The following is a 10,792-nucleotide window of genomic DNA, read 5'->3' on the forward strand; positions in this document are numbered from 1 at the left end:
TTCTCTAAAATCAATGAAAACATTAAAAAAAAAACCACCCCCAAACCTAAACACACCCTTTCCATGTGATCCAGCAACCATGCTCCTTGGTATTTACCCAAAGGAGTTGAAAACTTATGTCCACACGAAACCTGCACATAAATATTCACGGCAGCTTTACTCGCCGTTGTCAGCACCTGGACGCACGCAGCCCCCTGTCCTTCGGTAGGTGGGGGATGAACAGACGGTGGGACCTTCAGACAAAGGGAAGTTCCTCCGGGCTACAAAGAAATGAGCTCTCCAGCTGCAAAAAGACATGAGGAAACGTAGATGTATGTAACGGAGTGAAGGAAGCCAGTGTGGAAAAGCTACAAGTTACATGATTCCAACTCTATGACATTCTGGAAAAGGTGAAGCCATGGAGACAGCAGAGGGATCAGTGCTTGCCAGAGGGAGGGGGGTGCCTAGGCGGATCACAGAGGGATTTTAGGGCAGCAAACCTACTCTGTGTGACACTGTAATGGTGGATTCATATCACTATACATTTGTCGAAACCCACAAAACGTACAACACCAAGAGCGAACCCTCATGCCAGCTATGGGCTCTGGGTGATGATATGTTTGCTGGGTCAGTGTTTACTCATCAATTATAACAAATGTAGTCACAAATGCAATATCTTAATGGGGTAATAGGGGAAACTGTGTGTGTGTGCCTTTTTGGGGGCAAGGTCATATATGGGAACTCTATGCTCAATATTTTATAAATCTAAAATGGCTCTAAAAATAGTTTATTAATCAAATTTTTTTTCCAGAAAGGTTGTGAGTATATTCACCCATATACAAAATGACATTTGCTGCACTATTTATAGTAGCAAAAATCTCGGAATAAGGAAATGTGCTTTAATGGGTCAACAGTCCAGCTGCAGGTTGGAGTATTAGGCAGCCGTTAAAAAGCAAGAGAAAGTTCTTCACAGGAAGGGATCTGAGATGTTTGTTATGAGGGAACTGCACTAAGATCTGCGAACCAGCAGGGTCTATGATTATGTTTCTGCAGTGGAAAGAAAATATACAGACATGTTTGTTTCTGCATGGAACATGGCTGGAGGGAAAATAAGAAACCTGGCCACGGCCTCTGGGGTGAGACACAGGTGGTGGGGGGAGGAGGCTAGGGAGGGAGGGTGGCAGAGATTTTTTTCTGAATAGTTTGGTATATTTTAAATTCCCTGGCCCAGTCTGTTTTATCTATTGGAAAATCAACTGTACAGTGTATTTTAGAAAGATGACTGTGAACAAAACAATGGGCAAAATTAAAGCATCTGGATGGGTGTAAAAGAAGGAGGGGGATTTTAGGCCGGGTCATGGGTCTGCCTGCAGCCCCTCTGTTTGGGCCGGAAGCCCTCCCATGGGCCCCGAGCTCTGTCCTCGCTTGGCTCACACCTTTCTTGCTCTGGTTCATCCAATGCTCAGAGCCCAGCAGGGCCCCGGGGGTGAGACATGGGCTGCGTGCGCTGGGGCCAGGTCTGAGGGAGCCGCTCGAGACCAGGCCGACCACCCAGCGTTCCAGGAAGCCACTGGGAGGCCACTGAGGAGGAACCTGTAAGCACCAATATGGGGCTGGGGGCTGAGCCAGGCTTTGCTTGTCGCCCAAATCCAAGGAGGACCTGAGGAAGGGAGGGAGGGTGCCTGAGGGGTTTGGGGGGTGGGGAGAAACTGCTTCATGACTCAGTTTTCCCACAGGTAAAGTCTTCTCAGGCAGGGGATGCCCGAGGTGATCTGCATCTAGGGAACTGGGGGCTCTGTGGGTTCTGAACCCTAGATGTCAAGCCAGACTGGGTAGGGATTGGCAAAGCTCTGCCCCCACTTCCGGATCCCTGAAGTGATGACAAACCCGACTCTGGCTTTGGGCTTGGAGGGTCAGGTGGGAGGGTGGGCTGCCCCCCCCCCCCCCCGCCCGAATCCAGCCAGGAGACCTAAACCTCCGCCCTCCCCTCCTGGATGGGGACCCTGCATCCCAGGGGTATGGTGCCCCCAAGGCATTCAGCTCTGGCCCCTCCTTGAGCAGCCCTCTTGGCGCTGCTCCCGGGTGTCTTTGCCAGGACAAGGGAAATGTTTTTGCCCAGAAGGGCCCACTGCAAGAGGATGGATTTTGTGGTATCTGGCGGCCAGCGTTCTCCAAGGCAGTAAATCCTGCTCTGACTTGCTGTGTCCACCTGGGCAAGAGGCCTGATGGCCTGTCCTCTCACCTACGGTCCACCCCACCCACCAGTGCATGGCCTCCTAGCTGTGGGGGGGAGGTGTTTAGCCAGCTATTCCAGCCCCAAGGCCTTTGCACTCAGTTCCCGCTGCCTGGAACACCCTTCCCCCAAAGTAACCTGAGACTGGCTTCTTCTGGTCCCTCCCTGACCACCCCCACTCCTGCTAAGAGCAACCTCACCACCTCACTTGTGTCTTTATATATATTTGATTGATTTCAGAGAAACATCAACTTGTTACTCCACTTATTTATACATTCATTGGTTGATTCTTGTATGTGCCCTGACTGACAGGGGATCGAACCTGCAATCTTGGTGTATTGGGACAAGGCTCTTAACCACCAAGTCACAATGGCCAGGGCTCACCTGTCTTTCATGCCACCTTGGTTTTCTCTCTCGAGCACAGTTCATGACCATTTACATGTTTGCTCTTTTTTTTTTTTTTTTTACTGCCTGTTTTACTATTTCTCCCTCCAGAGTAGACTTTGAGCTCTGGGAAGGCAGGGACCTTGTTGGCTGATCCGACCCCCGGCTTAAGACTACGCCTGGCACAGAAGGTGCTCAGTAAACACGTGTAGGTGAATTCCAACTCTTGTCTTGGAGACTTGAGTATGGATGGTTTCTTTCTGCCCCCCTCCATGCAGCCATCATCTAATGGGATGGAGTGAGGGGAACCATGCCCAGAGCTGGCACCCAGGAAACAGGGCGCGGCCACGTTTATGGAGCCCTGTTGTGTTTCTTGGCTGGCTGCTGACCATGGGTGGCAGCCAGGATATACCCCAGACCTCAAGGAGACCCACCTCCTACTAAACAATACCCGTGATGGTGACATGGGATTTAGAAGCTGGTAAGTCTATGGGCAAAAGTGGAAGAGGGCACAGGGGATGTGGTGCCCTGCTGGCCAGGTGGGAGGGCATGTGATGGGGTGTCAGGAAGGCCTCAATGGGGTGACGTTCAAGCTGAGAACTGAAGGAGGCAAGGGGGAGAGCTGTGGGGACTTCTGGGGGGACAGCAGTCCAGACAGAGGGCATGGCAAATGCAAAGGTCCTGGGGCAGAACTGTGTCTGGTGTGTTGGAGGAATAGTGAGGAGGCCTGTGTGGCTGGAGCAGAGTGAGTGAGGGGGAGAGATGGAGGAGGTGAGGGCAGGAAAGGGACGGGGCAGGTCATGCAGGGCCTTGTGGGCTGTGGGGAGAACTTAGGCTTGTGCCCCAAGAAGGTGAGAGCCCTGAAGGGCTGTGGGCAGAGGAGGGGCAGGACCTGACTCGGGTGTTCACAGGCGCTCTCTCTGGTGACTGCTGAGGGAAGAATGGACTGGGGGGCTAGGAGGGGGGCAAGGGTTGGAGCCAGATCTGGGGGCAGGTGAGTGATGGTGGGGGCTGGGCCCAGGGAAGCAGCGGCAAACCCCAGACCCAAGGGGCCATCTCGATAGCCTCGTGTGTCCCCGCTGGACCAACAGGCACCTCAGCCTACATCCAACAGAACTTTGTAAAGAAATCTGTGTGGTATAATTTTGCCTTTGAGATCCCCTGGTCCCATTGGGTTGCTTTTGTTCCAGTCACGCTGACCACTCCCACTTGGAAGGTCTTTGCGAGACAAGAGACATTTTATGTGTTGTGTCCCAACAGTAGCTAATAATAACAAAACAACTCCGCGTGCCGGCTGTGAGCTCAGCCTGCTGTCACCTCTGGGCCTCCGTTTCCTGTCGGTAAAGCAGGACTAATATGAATAGCTGGCAGGTGGGAAAGGCTCCAGGGTTTTTCTCTTTTAGTCTTACTTGGATCGCACACATTTTCTTGGGTTACGAGGGCTCAGAGACCCCCTGGCTGAGCAGTCCTTGTAGGCTTGGCCCACTGGGAAGTGTGTCAGGGCCATGGTCCTCAGGGAGTGCCTGCGGGGAGGGAAGGTAAGGCCCTATGGCTCCCTGCTGTGCTCTCCCCATGGTCTTACCATGCCCTCTTGCCCCATGCCCTTCCCCTCATGCACATCTGGAAAGACCTCTTCGCCCTCACCTGGGGAGAGGGTGAGCTCTGGAAAAGGTCCTCCACTGCCCCAGGCAGGGACTGCTAGGGCAGGAGGTGGGGTTCCAGGCAGAGGGGTGGGGGGCCTGGGGTCTGTGTGTGGGGCGGGGATGATGTCAACCCCTCACAGCCTAGTAAATGTTTATGAGCACGGGGGCCTGGGTTTGGGGGCTCCCTGGAGCCAGCAGGCAGCTGCTCCCTCCTGGCCTATTCTGGGGGGCCTGGCAGTTCTGCTTCAACACTGGCGGCCGGCCCACCAGAGGGTGGGTGGGTGGTGAGCACAGTCCCTGCCTGAGATGTCTAGAGGGGAAACCAAGGCTGGGAGGTAGGAAGGGGCTTGCTGGCTGTGAACCTTCCCTTTCCATCAGGCACGGGGTTTGGGCCTCACGGAGAATAAGTGGGGGAAGCTGAGGAAGGGTGTGCAGGAGGGAGGTACAGGCAGATCTGGTACAGGTCCTTGAACAGGCACCTCCCTGCTCCAGCCCTCAGGGTCCTCCATGCAACGGGTCTGGGTCAGTGGTACCTACTCTTAGACTTTGTCACTCCTGCTGACTCGGGCAGGATGAATGGGAAGAGGAAGCGGACAAGGAGGCAGAGACAGAATGTGGACACCACAGGGCCAGAGACTTTCGAGTGGCCAGCCATCCAGCTGAGCATGGTGAGCTCTGCCCCCTGCCGGCCACTGAAGGAACAGACCAGGCTGGTGCAGGAGCAGAGGGGCCAGTCCCCCAGAGGGTGTGGGAAGGGAGCTTACCCCCGGGGTACAGTCATTTCCCTCCTCACTGAATATCTTATGACGGCCCTGGTTACACCCCACTTGCCAGATGGGAAAACTGAGGGTGGAGCCAGGAAAGAACCAAGTGTTGAAACCAGAAGGCAGGTCTGGAAGCCCAGCACCCTCAGGACTCAACCAGGCATCTGGGACCCTCCCCTCTTAGCCCATGGGCGGGGTGGGGTGTCTCCATCCTTTCTCAGGGAATCCAAGTCCAGGCTCAGGATGCTGGTGCCCACTCCAGGGAGGGTGTTCTTGGCAGAGGTCCCTCATCATGGGGGGTGGGGAGGCTGAGGGGGCAGGGCCAGAAGAGACTGGAGTGGCTATACTGGGGCAATAAAAAATGAGCAGTGACAGGCCAGTGGCTGACAGCAGCAGTGCCCGCCCGGACTGTGCTCTGCAGAGGTTTAATTTTAGCCGATCAACACCCGGCTGAGTTATTACCTGGGCTGGACAGAAGAGGAAAGCAAGGCTCCAAGTTTGGCTTTCAACCATGTCTAGGCCCTGGGGGTGGACATGAGAGAAAGAAGGGATAGGGAGGGCCCCAGTGAGGAGGGTGCTTGAGGGCTGCAACCAGCCTGGCCTGCTCCTGCTGCCCACAAGGCAACTTGCAGAGCCCAGACCCCCCCAGGGCACAACCCTGCTCCCCGGGGAGACTGGAGGGCCCTAATTTATGACCCATCTCAGCGTGCTGGAGCAAGCCAGGCCTTCCTCTCCGGCTGCCAGGAAGCACCGAGCCAGTTCTGCAGAAAGTCTGGGGGCTGAGGCGGCCAGTGTTCTGGGGCTGCCTAAATCACTGTGCCTGACAGGTGGTGGCCGTGAGGATCTCAAGTTTCTCCTCTTGTTGCTGCCAGGGGCCCCTGCCCTGCAGGCTCTCAGTGGCCTGTCACCCACCTGTCAGATGGGGACAAGGCTCTGGGGCAGGCCATCTGGGGCTCTCTGCTCCAATGCCCAGGAATTTGGAGTCGGGCTTGCGTGGGCCATGGGCGTGTTTTCCGCATGCTGTTGGCTTTGGGAGGAGGCCCAGACAGAGGATGGTCTGGGACCTGCAGGGGAGCAGCAGGAAGGGCTGTGGGTAGCTGTCCCAGCTCCCACTCACAGGTTCCTGCCCCCCAACACCCACTCCCTGCTTCAAGGCCAGCTGGTGCCTCTGGCTCAGTGGGGAACAAATTCAGGTGCCTAATCTCCTGCTCCCATCCTCGCTTCCTTCCAAATCCACCCAGAGTCTCCCTAGCTGGCGCTGGCCTGTCACTCTCACCCTGGAGAGCAGTGGAGGAGAAAAGGAAGACACACACACACACAAATATACATCAAATTTAATTTTAGGGGCATTTCCACCTGCTCAAGGTTGAGGGAGGTGGTGGGACTCACACCTTGGGCTCTGCGAACAACTCCCAGCCCTCCAGCTGGCCCATCTTGACCAGGGCAGCCGCTATGCCCATGTACACGCAGGCTGCAGCACCGATCCCATAGCTGTGAGCTGTGAGGGTGAAGAGGGTGTCGTCAGGGACTGTGGGGCTTGTCTATGCCTCCTCCCTACCCCCACCCCGGGCAGGAACTCCTCCCTTGAGGGATTAAATCACTTAACCCTCTGACTTTGAAGGTGTGTGTGAAAACTGAGGCAGAGAGAGAGGCAGGAATACAAGCTGTCAAGATGGGAGGGGAGGAAGGGTAGGGGTTGCTGGACAGATGCCGCACTGGGGACTCCCAGCCTGTGCTGAGTACTGGTACCAGGTCCCCTGTCTACCCCATGGTTTGTGAACCAAGGAGCAGATTGCAACTGATGGCCTGAAAGCTGCCGCCAAGGATGGGGTTCCGCTTGCTCTGCGTGGGGGCTCACACCCGTTCACAGGTTTGAGGGTGCATGCCAAACCCAGACCTCACTCAAGGTCTCAAAGCAAAGGCAGGCCCAGCCCAGGTGGCTCAGTGCTTGACAGTCGACCTATGAAACAGGAAGTCATAGTTTGATTCCTGGTCAGGGCACATGTCTGGGTTGTGGGCTCAATCCCCAGCAGGGAGTGTGCATGAGGCAGCCGACCAATGATTCTCTCTCATCGTTGATGTTTCTCTCTCTCTCCCCTCCTTTGAAATTAATACAAATATATATTTATAAAAATAAAGGCAAAAGCAGGATAGTGTGGGCTACCCCCTCTGCAGTGCCCTCCTTCTCTGCCTGGCTGGCACCTTCCACTGACACTCCCAGCCTGTTGGGCCAGGGCAGTTTATCTTCGTGTGGCATCTGGGGCTGTGGGAGGCGGAAAGAGCATCGTCTGCTCCATTCAGGGGGCTCCACCATGCCAGGCTGGCCTGGGCCAGACCCCTTCCACCAGGGAGGCATGCTCTGCTGGATCCCAGGTGACCTCAGGCCACCTCAGCCCCCTCCTTGAGCCTTAGTCATTACATCTGTAAAGTGGGGATGGTAGTACAAGAACCAGCACCACCTTCTTCGGCTTATAGGCTGGTGGCGGAAACAGGCAGTGACCTCAAATTCTCTGACCAAGTGCAACAAAGGAGGGAAATATGGAGCGAGGGTAGAGGGTCTGAGATCATACACAGAGAAGTTGGTGAGAGAGAGAGAGCTATGCTAACATCTGGAGGAAGGACATTCAAGCAGAGAATAGCCTGTGCAAAGGCCCTGGGGCAGGACGGTGCCTGGCGTGTTGGAGGAACACGGAAGAGGCTTGTATGGCTGCAGCAGAATGAGGGAGGGGAAGAAAGGGAGGAGGGAAGCATTGATGAGGTGGGGATATAGTAGGTGCTTAAGCAGCAGCAGGTGTTACTATTGTTGAACTGGCTGGTGACTGGGCACTGGGAGCTTTTACGACGACTGCCCCCTCCTCTGTGTCCTACACAGCCGGCCCTGCCAGGTCCCTGGTCAGGGATGGAACGCAGAGGGAGGAGGCTCAGTGGAGGGCAGGGTTGGGGAGCTCACTCACTGCGTGCTCCCAGGGTCAGGCCTCCAGCGCAGCCTCCAATGAAGTAGTTCAGGGGGTCGTCAGGCTTCTGTCGGACCTGGGCACTGACGCAGGAGGCAATGCCAAATACGGCACCAATGGCGGCTGTGGTGCAGATAGGAAGGGGCGGGCACTGAGTCAGGGGCCCGGAGGGGCAGGATTGCCAGGCCAGTGCCAGAGGGGACACTGAGGAGAAGTAAGATGCCCCCCCACCCCCAGCATTTGCTCACCTGCAGTAAATGTGTACCGTCCTGTCCTGGCCACTCCCTCCAGGAAGGAGTCAGGGGGCTTGAGTGCAACGCTGTAGGCGGAGGTGATCAGGCCTGCAGGATGAGAGGGGTAAGGTGGCTCAGACTTGGGCCTCTGCACTGAGGAGTGGCCCTGGCTAGGGAGCAGGCCCCTCTCTCACCTGATAAACCTTCTCTCCCTTGGTCCCCACTGTGCCCCCCAAGGTATCTCAGCTGGGATGGGAACCCAGGTCTGCTGCTGCAAAGCCTGGGATCTCATCCTGCCTTCAGCCCCCAGGCCTCCCCACTAAGGCCTAATCAAGGCCCCGTCACCCTCATGGGCCCACCACAGGGCACCAGCCCAGTACACAGAGGACAGGCCCAGGGCCTCAACAGCCAGGCTACTCCCTATCCCTGAGTGCAGGCATAGCTGCCACAGCAGCACTCCCAGAGCCCCTGGCACCTGGGTTCCTCTCCCATCAAGGGCTCTATTCTCCTGTGGGACCCGGGGCTCCATGGCCTAATCCTCCTTGGCAGAGGCTTGGCTCCTGGGGCTGCCAATGCCTTCTTGTTGGCACCCAGGTCCCCCTCCCTACTGGCAGCTCCAGCCTGGGCCTGTCCCTCACAGCTGGCTGGCTGGGTGGATGCCCATATCCACTGGGCCTCGCCACTGCCATCAGCTTTTCCATCTCTGCCTTTCCATCTCTGCTGTCGGCCTGACCACCCTGCCCCTCACCTTGGCCTTTGATGCATGAGGGACCTGAGTGGGGGCTGGGTCTGCTGCTGAGTGCCAGGTGGGTGGCAAGGAGCAAGGTGAAGAATTCTGAGTGACCACTGATCTGGGCTGGTATGTGGGTTTGGGGTAAGGCTGGGGCAGACGAGGGCCCACCTGGCTGACTGCCTGTCACCAGAACAGTCCAACATGGGGTTCCCCATCCTCCAGCTGACCCTGCTCAGGGCAACAATGCACCCCTCCTCTCCCTACAGACCCCCAGTGTTGCCTACATCAGGGACATCTTGAGGCAAGCCCATTTCATTCCAGACAAAAGAGAATTGTCACCTATGGGTGGCAAGCACAGCCACTGCTGCACTTACCCTCCTCAGGACCAAAGGGGCTCAATACCCTTATACCTGTTGCTTCATGGGAGGGGAGGGGCGTCAGAGAGGCAGAGTGACTTGCCTGAGGTCATTAAGCAGAGCAGACTGCAAGCGGGATGATTCTCACCCTGGGGCCATGGTCTACCCCGCACGGCAGCCCTGGGCAGTAGGCTTCACCTGCTTCTCAGGACCCACCCATGGGACCTCTAGGCTGAGCAGTACCCCCCACCCTAGCCTGGGCTTGGATGCAGCTCACTGGAGCTGCTGTGGTCCCTTTTAAAGACTTAATTGGCAGGGCCTCCCAGTCCTGTCTGGGACCTCTGAGTCTTGATCTCAGGAGCTGGGCCAGGAACAAGGATCTTAGGATGCCCTGAAGGGGAACCACTTACAAGATTCAGTGATGTCCCCAAACCCAGTCATGCAGTGAGCCCTAGGGGGCACCTTATCAACCCCATCCCATATGCCTGTGGTCCTGGCCGCGATGGACACACAAGAGTGCCCCTACCATCCTGCATGCCCTTAGAAGTCCTTGAACTGGGAGCAAGTGACCCGAGAGCCCCCTGATTGTCCCAGGGTCAAGACGGTTCCACCCCAACTCTCCCCAAGCAATCATCCAGCATGGTGGCCTGAGACAGCCCACCTCTCCAGGAGCTTGCTCAACTCCTCAGATGCTGTGACCCCCAGCACACAAGGATCTCTGACTCACCTTTCCATCCCCTCAGCCTGCTCTGGGCTTCTTCTCAGCCTCCCATAGTGGCCTCCAGACACAGTGCACATTTGTTCATTCATTAATTTATAGTTACTGTGTGCCATCATTCATTCATTCACTCAGTTACTATGCACCCACATCCATCCATTCATTCAGTTACTCAGGACCCTGGTTCATTTATTCACTCACAAATAGTTACTGTACCCACAACCATCATTCAAAAATTCATTCAGTCACATAATCACTATGTGCCCTGATTCTTTCTTTCTTTCCTTCCTTCCTTCCTTCCTTCCTTCCTTCCTTCCTTCCTTCCTTCCTTCCTTCCCTCCCTCCCTCCCTCCCTCCCTCCCTCCCTCCCTCCCTCCCTCCTTCCTTCCTTCCTTCAAAAAGTTATGGTGTGTCTACAAGGTTCTGGGCTCTGCTGACCACAGGGCTTCCTCCAGGGGCTCACCAGCTCAGGGCAGCGAAACATGAAACCAGTGCTCTTGTGAGGGCTGAGGGGAGGTAGGGAATGAGGGAGTGGGTAAGTGAGGGAGGATCCAGAAGTCAAGTTGAATGGTGAGAGCACACATGTACACTCCCACTCACAAACACCAGCATTAAAGTCTTCCTCGGTTTCAAAATCCCCTAAAGCAGCGATTTTCAGATTTTCAACCCGTGCACCGTGGCACACTGGTGTGCTGAAAGATTTTCTAAAATATGCAATACCTGACAACTTAATCAGGGGCACTGAGCTCTTTTCCCTTAGATTGTCAAAGAAATAAAATGACAACAACCAACACA

The 10,792-nt window shown here is 55.7% G+C and overlaps 1 protein-coding gene across 16 annotated transcripts in view; it reads right to left on the reverse strand.

Moving 5' to 3' along the window:
- Positions 1-6,325: 6,325 nt before the first annotated feature.
- LOC308252344 (ran-binding protein 3) overlaps positions 6,326-10,792 on the reverse strand; it is a gene marked incomplete at its 5' end in the record, with an annotated part of 80,381 nt that continues 75,914 nt past the window's right edge. For all 16 annotated transcript variants that reach the window (XM_080676816.1, XM_080676844.1, XM_080676843.1 and 13 more), the window contains 3 exons: positions 6,326-6,501; positions 7,958-8,080; positions 8,206-8,298. In XM_080676816.1, coding sequence (XP_080532942.1) covers positions 6,389-6,501; positions 7,958-8,080; positions 8,206-8,298 — 329 coding nt within the window. In that variant the 3' untranslated portion in view covers positions 6,326-6,388. The remainder of the gene's footprint in view (positions 6,502-7,957; positions 8,081-8,205; positions 8,299-10,792) is intronic.

This window comes from Plecotus auritus, assembly GCF_963455305.1.
Source record: "Plecotus auritus genome assembly, chromosome: 6".
NCBI lineage: Eukaryota > Metazoa > Chordata > Mammalia > Chiroptera > Vespertilionidae > Plecotus > Plecotus auritus.